This window comes from Saimiri boliviensis, chromosome 7 (assembly GCF_048565385.1).
Source record: "Saimiri boliviensis isolate mSaiBol1 chromosome 7, mSaiBol1.pri, whole genome shotgun sequence".
Taxonomy (NCBI): Eukaryota; Metazoa; Chordata; class Mammalia; order Primates; family Cebidae; genus Saimiri; species Saimiri boliviensis.
In genome coordinates, this window is record NC_133455.1 from 72,155,657 (window position 1) to 72,168,876 (window position 13,220).

The 13,220-nt window shown below is 57.1% G+C and overlaps 2 protein-coding genes across 14 annotated transcripts; both read left to right on the forward strand.

Moving 5' to 3' along the window:
• Positions 1–386: 386 nt before the first annotated feature.
• On the forward strand, positions 387–5,696 carry DTX3 (deltex E3 ubiquitin ligase 3). Of its 7 annotated transcripts, none has more exons than XM_010337247.3 (7): positions 400–733; positions 1,863–1,903; positions 2,064–2,126; positions 2,315–2,390; positions 2,749–3,478; positions 4,421–4,638; positions 4,980–5,696. In XM_010337247.3, the coding sequence occupies exons 4-7, from the start codon at positions 2,362–2,364 to the stop codon at positions 5,053–5,055; spliced, it is 1,053 nt and encodes a 350-aa protein (XP_010335549.1). In that variant the 5' UTR covers positions 400–733; positions 1,863–1,903; positions 2,064–2,126; positions 2,315–2,361; the 3' UTR covers positions 5,056–5,696. The 7 variants fall into 7 exon arrangements, with proteins under 7 accessions (XP_010335545.2, XP_010335546.2, XP_010335547.2 ...); XM_010337248.3 differs by having other exon boundaries at positions 402–733; positions 2,730–3,478; XM_010337243.3 differs by having other exon boundaries at positions 387–733; positions 4,421–5,696.
• A 331-nt stretch (positions 5,697–6,027) lies between these two features.
• ARHGEF25 (Rho guanine nucleotide exchange factor 25) lies at positions 6,028–13,134 on the forward strand. Of its 7 annotated transcripts, none has more exons than XM_003926481.4 (16): positions 6,028–6,227; positions 6,481–6,595; positions 8,833–9,047; positions 9,163–9,258; positions 9,339–9,415; positions 9,593–9,659; positions 9,915–10,018; positions 10,212–10,281; positions 10,398–10,487; positions 10,571–10,663; positions 10,849–10,899; positions 11,115–11,192; positions 11,392–11,592; positions 11,714–11,894; positions 12,175–12,386; positions 12,675–13,134. In XM_003926481.4, exons 1-16 carry the CDS (start codon positions 6,129–6,131, stop codon positions 12,783–12,785), a joined length of 1,860 nt encoding a protein of 619 aa, XP_003926530.1. In that variant the 5' UTR covers positions 6,028–6,128; the 3' UTR covers positions 12,786–13,134. The 7 variants fall into 7 exon arrangements, with proteins under 7 accessions (XP_003926530.1, XP_074258908.1, XP_003926529.1 ...); XM_003926482.3 differs by lacking the exons at positions 6,028–6,227; positions 6,481–6,595 and adding exons at positions 7,824–7,908; positions 8,662–8,800 and having other exon boundaries at positions 8,944–9,047; positions 12,675–13,038; XM_010337255.3 differs by lacking the exons at positions 6,028–6,227; positions 6,481–6,595 and adding exons at positions 7,946–8,472; positions 8,662–8,800 and having other exon boundaries at positions 8,944–9,047; positions 12,675–13,038.
• Positions 13,135–13,220: the final 86 nt, after the last annotated feature.

A 13,220-nucleotide genomic window follows, 5' to 3' on the forward strand; every position in this document is an offset into this window, starting at 1 on the left:
CACTTTTAAAAAAATGTATTCACTTCCCATTCTGCACCAGCCGCCATATCCGTTTGTGGAAAGAGAAAATCAGAGGCACTTACCAATGACCCTATGAGAGCAGGTTGTGGGGGTCACAGGAGGTAACAATCTAGAAAGAGGCAGGAGATGAGGGAGGGGATTGAAATAGTTTAGTACCGGGATGTGTTTATTTTTTAGAACCAATGCTTTTCTTTTTACTATGACTCTCCCCAACCCACATTGTTCCTCAAAGGCCCTTCTACCATAAGGATTCAAAAAATTGCCGCCCTCCCCCCGAATCCCCATATACCACCAACACTTCACCCACCCATCCACCACCGGCTCCCGGGAGCTGCTACGCAGCTGACTGGGAAAGAAAAGGGAGAGTGCTCCGCCGGGAGGCGGGAGCGAGAAGGGTGGCGTCTCCAGGGATTTAACCTCCTACCCTCAGTTCCGTGACGCCACCCCCTCCCTCCAAAGACTGGGACAGCTCCTCCATTTTTGTTGTGGGGAGGAAGAGCAGGGGCTTGCGGATAGAGGGGGTCAAAGGGAACGGTGATTATCGCCTGTGAGGGGAAAGGGGGTGCTGTCCTCCCTCCTTCCCTTTCCATCAGCCTGCACCCCCTGCAACCCCCCACCTTCTCGGGGTCTCCCCCCCTTGTTGCTAAGGCCCGGACCGTCATCCCAGCAACAGCCTCAGTCATGTGACCGGCAATGGCGGCGCTGACGAGAGGTAGGTGAGCCCGGCGCCCCCCACACCCACCGCGCGCCCCCCAGGCCCCACTCGCACCCCTCACACGCCCCCCGCTCCCCCCGGCGCCCTCTCTTCCCACTCCCCTCCCCGCGTGCCGCTCCGGGCCTCCAGCTCCGGGCCCAGGCGATCATCTCTCTAGCACCCTTCAGCCTTGGCCTCTATTCGGGGGTTCTGAGAGCTGCGATCGGGCCGACCTGCACCCCCACCCGGGGATGGGGTCCGGGGGCTTCGGCGAGTGAGGGATGTGGGGAGTTGGTTACGGGCTGGGTGTTGGAGGAGGCCGTGGGGGGAGGGCTGGAGCGGCCTCCGTGGATGCCCCCAGGGACCCTTGCCCTTCCCGGCTGTCCCTCCCTCCGGCCTCGGTCTGGAGGGAGACTGCTCCCTTGTCCGGCCTGGGTTGCCACAGAAGAATCACAGACCCACCCTAAACTGTGGCCCCGCCTCCCTTTTCTGTGCCAGCAGGACTTGGAGCTAGGACACCTAGGTCCTGGGTCCCTTGTGATGAGGAGGGAGGTGTTGCATCGCGGGTAGACTGTATGGGCTGAGGATCTAGGGTTCCATTTTCACTTTATGAATCTCAAGGTGCCTCTGGCCTTGGGGGACATTGATAGAGGCATGAAGGGACAGCTGCTCCTTTTTGGATCAGTCAATAAATGGAGGTCACACTAATGGCCCCTCCTTCTGTTTGAGCTGCATTGGGAGGTGTTGTGGGGACAGCCCTGTAGCCCAATGCGACCAGACTCAGGCGAAACATCAGGCCCCTCCAGCTGAGCCCTTGTGTGAGCCCCGCCCCTCCCTAAATACCAGACTAGGGAGCTGACAGACAGCCCTGCCTGTGCTGGGTTTAAAAGGTGACAATGAGAACTTTGTTATTGCGGGGGCTGCTGCCACTTTGTTCACCTCTTTAACAGCCTTCAGCGGAAGGGACTGAGTTAGCTCTCAGGGAAGGCTCCCTGGCAATCGGGGCTGAATTATTTGGGAATATGGAGCAGCGCAAGGAATCGGGAACATAGGAAATATTCCAGTCCATGTGATCTGAGGGAGGTGTCAAGAAGACCTCCACCTGTGTGGACTTTTTTCTCCCTGGCTTCTCTTATGTGTGCCCTAGGCCTTCTTGGGGACCTCAGAGCTGGGGAAGAAAGGAGGAAGGTTAGCGTGTTGAAGTTCCTTCTTGAGCAACTTGGGGAGAAGCTGAGGACGGAATTCTGCAGAGGAGAGAGGAAATGGAAGGGGAGTTTTTATTTCCGGGTTGGCTGAGGGAAATGGTAACATTTGCCATCATAACTTTTTACCCTTCTCCCACTCCCAGGCCTGGTCAGCTGAGTGGAAGTAGAAGGATTTCTGCTGCCATCATCTTCCATGGGCTTTCCAGGTACCTCCTCCACAAGGGATCCTCAGCTCACCCTTAAACTGGTTTTCTTCATTCCATGTTCCAAGTAATCCCATTCCCAGTAACCTATGCCCAGGTTTCTGTCTCTGTTCCATGGGCTGCTGGGTTGGGGGCCAAGGGAATTGGGAGAAGGGGTTTCTCACTTTCCTTCCTTTTTTCCGTCCTGCCAGGTCACACGACCTACAAGTAGGGAGCAGGGAAAAAAGAGTGAGCCTGCATGCCAATTCTAAGCTCTTCAGGATCAAAGTAAGCAAAAAGGAGGGGCAAAAAGTCTCCCTCCCCTTTAAAGAGCCCATTTTCCCCCCCAGAGGTGGGAGGGGCAAATTGTTTCTATGATCTGGGAGAAATGACAGGAGAAACAAGACCGATGCTTGGCTTACATGATAATACGGTTCTGGAAACTTGCTTGGTCTTCAGTGGGCTTTGGAAGATAAAGGGAGATAGAATATGAATTTGGGGGAAGGGTTGGGAGTTAGGCTTTGAGAAAACAGGTAATAGAGGGTGTGGAAAGAGCCTGAAGTAGGAGGCACTGATACTTGTCAAATGGGGACCCCCCACCCTGAGTCCCTGTCACCCTGGGGGCAGTGTCGTTCGTCCTGTCCAGAATGGCAGCCTGTGGAGGCACCTGCAAGAACAAAGTGACTGTCTCCAAGCCTGTGTGGGACTTCCTGAGCAAGGAGACCCCAGCCCGGCTGGCCCGGCTTCGGGAGGAACACCGTGTGTCCATCCTCATAGATGGCGAGACTTCTGACATCTATGTTCTCCAGCTTTCCCCACAGGGCCCTCCCCCGGCCCCTCCCAATGGGCTCTACCTAGCCCGGAAGGCTCTCAAGGGGCTGCTAAAAGAGGCAGAGAAAGAGCTGAAGAAAGCTCAGAGGCAGGGGGAGCTGATGGGCTGCCTGGCACTGGGGGGTGGAGGGGAGCACCCTGAGATGCACCGCCCAGGCCCACCCCCTCTCCGAGCAGCCCCACTTCTGCCCCCAGGGGCTCGGGGGCTCCCCCCTCCTCCTCCCCCGCTGCCCCCACCTCTTCCTCCTCGCCTTCGGGAGGAGGCAGAAGAGCAGGAGAGCACCTGCCCCATCTGTCTGGGGGAGATCCAGAACGCCAAGACATTGGAGAAGTGCCGGCATTCATTCTGCGAGGGCTGCATCACCCGGGCTCTGCAGGTGAAAAAAGCCTGCCCCATGTGTGGCCGCTTCTATGGGCAGCTGGTGGGCAACCAGCCCCAGAATGGGCGGATGCTGGTCTCTAAGGACGCCACCCTCCTACTGCCCAGCTATGAGAAGTACGGCACCATCGTCATCCAGTACGTCTTCCCGCCCGGTGTCCAGGGGGTAAGAAGACCGTGGCCTGCCCTTACCCTTTGGCTTTCCCCAACCTGTGACCTAGGAAAACCGGGTGAGGGTCAGTGTGCTTGTTAGATGTGAGACAGTCTTGCTGTCTTCCTCTATGCCCTCCTACTCAGTGCCCTGGCACTAGGAGGTCCCGGTGAGGCCCAGCTTTTCCATCCCTGTGATCCTAAGGCACACATGAAAATCAGATAAGAACTAGGAAAAAAAAAAAAAAGCAAATCGGATATGAGAGAAAGGAATTGCATATTATTTCCCTGGTGAACATAAATACTGTGGTGACATTCGGCAGAGGTAAATTCTGTGGAGGTGGTGGCTTAGGGGCAGGCAGGCACAATAGGAAGGGATCTGACAACCCAACAGAGCCAGGAGAATCGCTGTGTGTCAGATGTATGAGAGCAAAACCTTGATGCCAGCGGAAAGTTAAAACAAGAGTGGTCAAGGGCCTATCAATGTCTTCCTGCTGGACAAAGAGTAATGTGGAATTATGGGTACAGAGGGGTAAAGAGGCTGCACAGAAGAGTAATGGAAGATGGAACAGGTTAGACAGTGGCAGAAATATTAGGAGTATTTTCAGGTGAAGGGAAGGCTGAAAGAGATTATTCTGTCTTCACATTTCTGCTGAGTTGTCTGGAGTGGAGGGACCAGCCACCTTCCATTACTTCTGAGAATCCATTTGTTGCTGAATGGAGACTTGAGGGATTGAGACAGCAGAAAAAAACCTCTTAACACATAAAGATTATGCCCTGAAACAGGCTCTGGCTGCCCAGGCCCTATAATCTCTCCTTCTCTGGAAAGCGGTCAGCCTGTTGCTGCCCTGTTCGCATTAGCTGGGGATGCTGAGACTGAGGCTGGCCGCCTCCACTGACATCTGGGCCTTGGGATGGCTGGCTGCTCACTGTCCACTCTGCTTCACCTTCCTCCCAGGCTGAACACCCAAACCCAGGAGTTCGGTATCCTGGCACCACACGGGTGGCCTACCTCCCGGACTGCCCTGAGGGCAACAAGGTGCTGACCCTGTTCCGCAAGGCGTTTGACCAGCGTCTCACCTTCACTATCGGCACGTCCATGACCACAGGGAGACCGAATGTCATCACCTGGAACGACATCCACCACAAGACCAGCTGCACAGGGGGACCCCAGCTGTGCGACCCCTCTTCACTTCCTTTCCCTTGGCTCCTCCCCTTTGCTCAGTTTCCACTGAGGGAATCACCAACCCCCTCGCTCTGGGAGCCTCCTAACTGGAGAGGACCACTTCCAAACTGTTCAGCCACCTCAGTTTCTCCTTCATTCAACCTGGCCCTGATGTGCCCCACTTAACCTACAAAAATAAGCAGAATTGGGCTAAGTTATCTTGGGTTTGGAGGTGTCCCCCCTTAGGGGAGGTGGGGAGGTGTTTTGAGCCACCTAGAATGAGGGTAAGCATGGGGATAATAGCAAGTTCAAACAGCTAACAACCCTCACCCTCATTTCTCTTTGCTCCCAGGTTTGGGTACCCGGACCCCACCTACCTGACCCGGGTGCAAGAGGAGCTGAGAGCCAAGGGTATCACAGATGACTGAAAGACATCCCCTTTGCCAAGGCCCCTGCTGTCCACCTCTACTAGGATCCAGCAGAAGCCTCTGTTCTCCTCTCTGTCCCCTGCCTCCCACACCACACCTGTAGGGGACCTGTCTAATTGGGAAGGGAGTTCAGAGAGGGAGGGGGGCAATCCCTTCCCCGGTCCTCCACTGGCCAAGTGTTTCAGTGCAGTGTGAGCCACTCCCTTCTGGCAGAGGCCGACCTCCAAGGCCCTGTTCCCCACTCCCCGTGTACATATACTCCCGGTTTCCCTGGCCCCTCCATTGCCCTTGGCTTTTTCTGGTATGTGCTGTGCTCCATGACCAAGCTGAGAAAGGACCTAGGGTGGGGAAGGGAGGGTCTGTTGATCCCCCACCACCCCCACTTAATGCTCCACTGCTGAACTTGGGGTGCAGGGGAGGAGGAATTGGGCTGATGTGAGCTCCCCGCCACCCCCCATGGAGCCGGCTGCCTGTGTTCATCAGATTCTCCCTCAGCCTTGTCCTTTCTCGCCTGTGTCTCAGTCTCCGTCAGTCTCTTTCTCCGCTCTTCTCTGACCCCTATGAGGAACCTCCTTACCCTGTTCTGGAATCGCTGCCAGACTGTAGCTTTTAATTTAATAAAAATAAAGTAAAATATGCAACTCTTTATGCCACACCCGTTATTTTCCGGGGACCGGGTGAGGGTGGGGTGGGGAGCGGGACCTGCTGGAAAGGCGGGAGGGGTGCTGAGGCGCTCCTGCTTCCCTCCCAGTCCCCCCAGCCTCCTGAGGACCTGTGGAAGCGGGATGCACCAGCGGGTTCTGTAGTAACACTGCGAAGCCCTGGGTCACACTTCGTTGTTGGAATTAGGATTAAGAGGGTTTTGTTGTTGTTGTTGTTGTTGTGCAACTATGGTTGTAGAGAAAAGAACAACCCTACCCACTTTGCGAAGTTTGGCTGGGGTGGGAGTGGGGGCGGAGCCGGGCAGGGGGTGGATTCCGCAGCAGCAACTCCCCGGACGCGCGCAGGCCTCAAAGCCCCCCAGCTTCCGTGCCCCCTCGACCCTGAAACTTGGAGCAGGGTACGGGTTCAGTATGAAGCCCCCGGACCGCCCCGCCCCTGGCCGCACTGACCGGATACTGGGGGTCATGGGGGGCATGCTGCGCGCATGCGCCCTCCCCGGGCAGGAGGGGGTAAGAATGGGGGCCCGCGGTGGGGTCGGGGGTCTTTCGGGGCCTTCAGGACGGCTGCACCCACAACTCAATTTATCCGAAAACGAGTTTGCGAGACAGTCGCAGGAATCCATGAGTTCCATTAAGAGGGCCAGAGCCCCGTTCTGGGAGACCCTTTTATAATAATGTGGATTTTGACAGGTGAAAGAAGGGGAAGGGGGAGGTCAGGGCTGCCCAGGAGGGCGGGCTCCTTACAGTGGTTCTGTCCCCGCAGCCCCCGAGGAGAAGCCCCCTAGGGTCGGGGGGTACCGAGCCAGAGTCTGAACGTACGGAGGGAGATCACAGAAGGGATCGCGAACACGAGGTCCTCCCCTGGGCTCTGCAGCCCGGTAAGAAGCTGGGGGTGGGGTGGGGCACCGTTTGCCATCCTGCGCCCAGTGACGAATTCAAAAATATTCTGCTCTTATTAGCATAAAGTTCGCATCTGATTAGCATGAGGCCCATTAAATCGCAGGGACCTCCACTATTCTCGCCCTTGAGTTCGATGTGTGCCCCTATCTCAGCCGGTCCCAAGCCCCCGCAGGCGGAGTGTCCCCGCGCCCCACCCCTGGCCCCTCGCCAGCCCGGGCTCCAGGACTTCGCCTTAATTGGCCATTAGTCTAAGCTGGAGTCCCAGGGCCTGGAGGAAAGAAGGTCCTAAGACAGGGCGGCACTTGTGTTGTGTTCCCCCACAAAGAGCTCCCCATACACGCACCCCATAGCGGGGGGGCCTTTCTCCATCCCCGCGCGGCCGGGGACAGCCCCAAACCCAGGACATCTTCGCACAGGCCAAGGCCCCATCCACCGAGTCCTTCTTCACCGCAGAGGCCAAGGGGAGACCTGGGCAGACCCTGCTGACAGGCTGAACCCCAACCCCAGCGCTCTGCAGAGCCCGGGATGCGAGAGGGAGGGGGACCCCGGGGCGGGGGAGCCCGGGCTGGGGAGGGGAAAAAGCGCTGGGGACGTGGAGTGGGAACGTGGTGGGGCCTGGGGGAGGGGCGATCGGGGCGGGAACCCGGCGCAGGCTGGAGGGGGAACGCGAGGGAGAGGGCGGAGCTGGGCCGCAGAGGCCCCGCCCCGTGGCGGCCCCGCGGCCCGGCCTGTTATTCCGCTTGCCGCTCCGCTGGGACCCGCACCGCGCCAGTGGCTCGGGGGTCGGCCCCCGCCTCCTCCCCGGCCCGGGCCTAGAGACACCCCCAACCAGAGGCCGGAGACAGCTGGAGCGGCTGCCGCATCCCGGTCCAGCCTCCCCTACCATCCCTCCCCCCTCCACTGGACATCTGGACCCTGGGCCCCCGCACCGACAGGGTTCCGGAAACCCTCCCCGCCCAGTCCGGCGGCCGGGGCCCGCGCCTCCCTCTCTCCAGAGCCCCCCAGCACGCCTCAAGACTAGACTTCCGCCTACCCCTGGACACCTCCTCCCGGTCCCCTCCCTCCCCCAGTCCCACAGCCTGGACCAGGGTAGGAGGGAGGGGGGCTGTGCGCCCGGCGCCGTCCCCGCCCCGCCCCCCTTGATTCCCCCTGCATGGCCGGCCCGGGTGGGGGGCGAGGGGGGGCCGGGGCGCCATGCGGGGGGAGCCCAAAGGGGGTCGCTGTGCCTGTCCCCGTGTGATCCGAAAAGTCCTGGCAAAATGCGGCTGCTGCTTCGCCCGGGGGGGACGTGGTGAGTGCCAGGTCGAAAGGGCCCAGTGTTGAGTGGGGGGGCGGGCTGGGGGTTCAGGGCTTATGTTTGCCCTGGCCCTCCGGATTTATGTATTTTCCAGGAAAGTGGTTTCTTAAGCGATCTCTAATGTCCCTTCCGCCTCCAAATTTCTGTTAGTTCAAGTTAAAGAAATTGGGGAAGGGGCAGGGAACTCATCTCTTTCCCTTAATCAAATGAGTCTGAGAAAAAACCCACCACAATCCTCTTAGGCCTAGAACCGGGTATCTTCCCTCAAACCTTTTGCTAAGAATCTACTTCTGAAGAGGGTCAGGGGAATGGAGGAATGAGAATGAGGGGGCTCTACAAGGGGCTTTATAAGGAATCATAGCTCTTCTGTCCCTGAGCCCAGGCCAGAGATAACCCTAATGGACACTCCTCACTGGCCTCCTCTGTTGGGTCTATGCACAGGTTGGGGAGGTGGGCTGCAGAAGTCTTTTCTTTTTATAGTGATTACTGCAATTTGTGGAGGAAGGGACTGGGAGTGGCAGATGGACCCAGCTCATCCTCCCCCCTTCCCAGAGAATGGTCTGTACCCATTGAAAGGGGGAGGGTTGTAGGAGAGCAGATGGCCACCCCCAGCTTCCAGTGTCTGCCCAGATGGCTGCCCCCGCCCTCATATCTATGCTATGCTCAGGATATGGGGAACCTCCACATGTAACTGGGGGTTCCAGGCCTGGAGACCCAGGTGTTTACCTTATTGTGCTTTCTCCCAAGGGTGCCCTGGTGAAAATTTCTATCCTGGCCAACTCAAATGAGGATGGCAAGAGAGTGAGCCTTGGGAGAGAGAGGCTGAGCATCATGGAGAGGAGACCCTGGGAGTTCGCTGGGATCCTGAGTCTGGAGCTGGGGCAAGGTCTATCACCTCCTTTCTGTTTCCTCCATTAGAATCCTATTCCATTGCTGGCAGTGAGGGGAGTATATCGGCTTCTGCTGCCTCCGGACTGGCTGCCCCCTCTGGTCCCAGCTCTGGCCCCAGCTCTGGCCCCTGTTCCCCAGGCCCCCCAGGGCCGGTCAGTGGCCTGAGGAAATGGTTGGATCATTCCAAACATTGTCTCAGTGTGGAAACTGAGGCAGACAGTGGTCAGCCGGGACCATATGAGGTGAGCAGGGAATGCCACAGAAGCATGTAAGACATCCATGAAGGACACTGACAGGGCAAGTTGGGGCCACCCAGCTACTGTCCCTGACCTCTGACACTTAATTTCTGGCCCCCAGAACTGGATGTTGGAGCCAGCTCTAGCCACAGGAGAGGAGCTGCCGGAACTGACCTTGCTGACCACATTGTTGGAGGGCCCTGGAGATAAGACGCAGGTGTGAGAACAGGCTCTGGGGAGGCTCCTTTCTCTCAGGGGCCATTCATTTGCTCACCCTAGAATGCTCTTTCCTTCCAGCCACCTGAAGAGGAGACTTTGTCCCAAGCCCCTGAAAGTGAGGAGGAACAGAAGAAGAAGGCTCTGGAAAGGAGTATGTAAGTGTCCACAGCCCCTCCCTGCAGTTGCACACCTTTCAGAAGACTGTCCCTCACATTTTTTATGGAGTTTCCTCAGAAGTTGGCTATGATGATGAAGGGGAGGAATGAGGAACGGGCTGAACCAAGGATGCGCTCCAACGCTGAAGTGGGGGCATCCTCCTGCTTTCATCCTAGGTATGTCCTGAGTGAACTGGTAGAAACAGAGAAAATGTACGTGGACGACTTGGGGCAGATTGTGGAGGTAGCTCCCTTTACCCCTTCCCAGCCTGTCCCTCCTGCCCTTTCCAACTGCCCAGGGCTATTTTCAGGAGGTGCCTGGATGCTCCTCTGTCCCATCTCTCAAGCCTCCCCACTCCTGGACCTTCCTACTCTGGGGGCAGGGCGGCTCCCACCAGGGAGAGGGAGGTGGACACACGCTGGATATGCGTACAGGAGGAGCATAGAGGTGGTGAGGGGGCCACCACATGCTCATGACCCAACCTCAACCTTTCCACAGGGTTACATGGCCACCATGGCTGCTCAGGGGGTCCCTGAGAGTCTTCGAGGCCGTGACAGGATTGTGTTTGGGAACGTTCAGCAAATCTATGAGTGGCACCGAGAGTGAGTGGTGGAACCTGAGAGCCAGGTGCTGGGGAGGGGCCTCCTCTGTATCTGTATCCCAACATCAGCCCACTGCGACTTAAGAAGTTTTGTAGGGCACAGTACCAGGGCAGACAGCTCGAAACTGCGGAGAGTGGGCGAGGTAGGGTTTCTGAAATGTATTTGACCTGGGCTTCTCTACCAACCCCTCCAGCTATTTCTTGCAGGAGCTTCGGCGGTGTTTGAAAGATCCTGATTGGCTGGCTCAGCTATTCATCAAACACGTGAGGCTTGAGGGGGCGGGGCCTGGGGCGGGGCTTAGGAATGAGTTGGGGATTCTCTGGAGATGTGTCCTCCCTTCTTGCCTATCTTGCTCCTTCTTAAATATTACCCCTCTTAGGAGCGCCGGCTGCATATGTATGTGGTGTACTGTCAGAATAAGCCCAAGTCAGAGCATGTGGTGTCAGAGTTTGGGGACAGCTACTTTGAGGTCAGTGGCTGAGATGCCTTGGTGGGAAGGAGGACAGAATTGGGGCTTTCCAGGCTGCATAACCACCCTGTCCCTGTCCCCAGGAGCTCCGGCAGCAGCTGGGGCACCGCCTGCAGCTGAACGACCTCCTTATCAAACCTGTGCAGCGGATCATGAAATACCAGCTGCTGCTTAAGGTCAGGACCCCCTTTTTCCTGGGGGCACAGCTGGCTGGCACAGCCGTTTCCTTATTCATCTCCCTGGAGTTCTTACGGCTCCCCCAGACTTCCTGAGGGCCCTCAACCGTGTCTTCATGGGAGGATGGCAGAGCTTCTAAGGGTGTCCTAGTGACCTCCCTGAGCGTTTCTTCTCTCTGTCTTAGGATTTTCTCAAGTATTACAGTAGAGCTGGGATGGATACTGCAGAGCTAGAGGTGAGGACCCCAGGCCTTCCAGGACGCACCATGTGCTCATCCTCTTAGTCTCTCAGGGGTGTCCCCAGCCCCTTGGGTGTTTTACAGCTGTGTGGTTTTTAGTGGGAGGCTGGTTGGGGTTGAGACACCGTCTGAAGAGGCAGCTGGCTGAGAAGGCCTCTTTCCCAATAATGACTCTCTTCGCCAACAATGCGCCTCCCTCACCTGTGTCCCAGCAAGCTGTGGAGGTCATGTGCTTTGTGCCCAAGCGCTGCAACGACATGATGACACTGGGGAGATTGCGGGGATTTGAGGTACGGAGATAGGAAACTGGAGGCCCGATTCGCTTCTGCCCCAGCCCTAGCACTCTGGAGGTCCTAATGGGGAGTTGTCTTTTCCTGGGGCTGACCCCATGGTTGGTTGGCTGGGCATGTCAGGCAAGGGAGGGAGGAGCAGAGAATTGCCCTTTCTCTTCTTGCTGTTCTTCCAAGGCCACTATCTTTTTGGTTTCAGGGCAAACTGACTGCTCAGGGGAAGCTCTTGGGCCAGGACACTTTCTGGGTCACTGAGCCTGAGGCTGGGGGGCTGCTGTCTGCCCGGGGTCGAGAGAGGCGCGTCTTCCTCTTTGAGCAAATCGTCATCTTCAGTGAAGCCCTGGGAGGAGGAATGAGAGGTGGAACACAGCCTGGATATGTGTACAAGAGCAGCATTAAGGTGGGGAGAGGGCCACCACAGAGGGCTTGGACAGAGAGGGCATGAGGTCTCTGAGAGGATACTCAGAGGAGCCAGAGAGGGCCTGAGGAATCTGGGGGCTGTCTTCTATCTGCCAATTCAGGTGAGCTGCCTGGGACTGGAGGGGAACCTCCAAGGTGACCCTTGCCGCTTTGCACTGACCTCCAGAGGGCCAGAGGGTGGGATCCAGCGCTATATCCTGCAGGCTGCAGACCCTGCTGTCAGTCAGGCCTGGATCAAGCACGTGGCTCAGATCCTGGAGAGCCAGCGGGACTTCCTCAACGGTGAAGTTCTCATCCTTTCTACCCAATGGGCTCTCAGCCCCTGGACCTCCTGAATCCCTCACTGCCCAGTCTCCAGTCCCTACCCTCTGAGCATGGCCCCCTCGCCTTTCCCACTCCTAGCTCAAAATTTGATAGGATCCTGTAAAGCCCCGTTCTCCCACTTTGCCCTCCCTCCTCATTCGCTGACAGGGAGGGAGGGCAAAGTGGGAGAAGGGTACAGGCCCTAGGGAAGAGACCTGTCAGAATGGTAACCCTTCTTCTGTTCCCCTCTTTGCTCCAGCATTGCAGTCACCCATTGAGTACCAGAGACGGGAGAGCCAGACCAACAGCCTGGGGCGGCCAGGAGGGCTTGGGGTGGGGAGCCCTGGGAGAATTCGGCTTGGAGGTCGGGCCCAGGGCAGTGCACACACACCCATCAATGGCTCTCTCCCCTCCCTGCTGCTGTCACCCAAAGGGGAGGTGGCCAAAGCCCCCTTGCCCCTGGATACACAGGTATGATGAATAGAGTTCCTGGTGGTAGGGATAAAAAGGGGAGAGCCTCTCTTGTCCTGGGACCCGCAAACTCCCTCCCCATATCATTCCTTCCTTTTATCTGACCCTTCCTACTTCCTATCCCTTCCCCTCCTCCCCTCCATTTTAACTCTGGAGAAGCTGATAGTCTCAGATAATCTAAGATATCTGGCAAGAGGAGGTGGCTTGGCTACGGACTTAAACTGAAAGGAGAGAAGTAAGGGTAGATTTCTGGCCTTTTTGATCCTCTGACTTGAATCTTTTCTTCAGGCCCTCGGTGACATCCGGCAGGCTCCCCATGACTCTCCTCCAGTCCCTCCAACTCCGAACACCCCTCCTTGCCAAGCCAGACTTGCCAAGCTGGATGAAGATGAACTGTAACTGGTGAAAACCATGGGGGTGGTGCTGACTCAGCCGCCTATTCCCAAGGAGCTTCAGGGCAGTCCTTCTGGCACTGCTCCGGAATTCTTCCTTCTTGGTGTGTCTGGAGGGTGGGCAAGGCTGGGAGAGCTATCAACTTGGAAGAGAGCACCTAGACTCAAGGACTTTTTTCCACCCAGGGAACGCAGGTTCCTTCTACTCCCACCTCTATGCATGCATCATGGTTCCCCCAAAAGGAGGATATGTGGGTGGGTGGGAGGGCTGGGGCAGGGGCAAGATAGAAATTATTGTTTTTTTTTTTTAAATTTTGTTTTTCCTGTTTTCTGAGAATAAAGGTTTTGTTATATCGAAAGGCTGCTGTATTGGCAGAGGGAAGGGGAGGCTGTAGTGGGGGCAGGTGGAGTGAAATGATATGGAAGAGAATGGTTGGCCCCA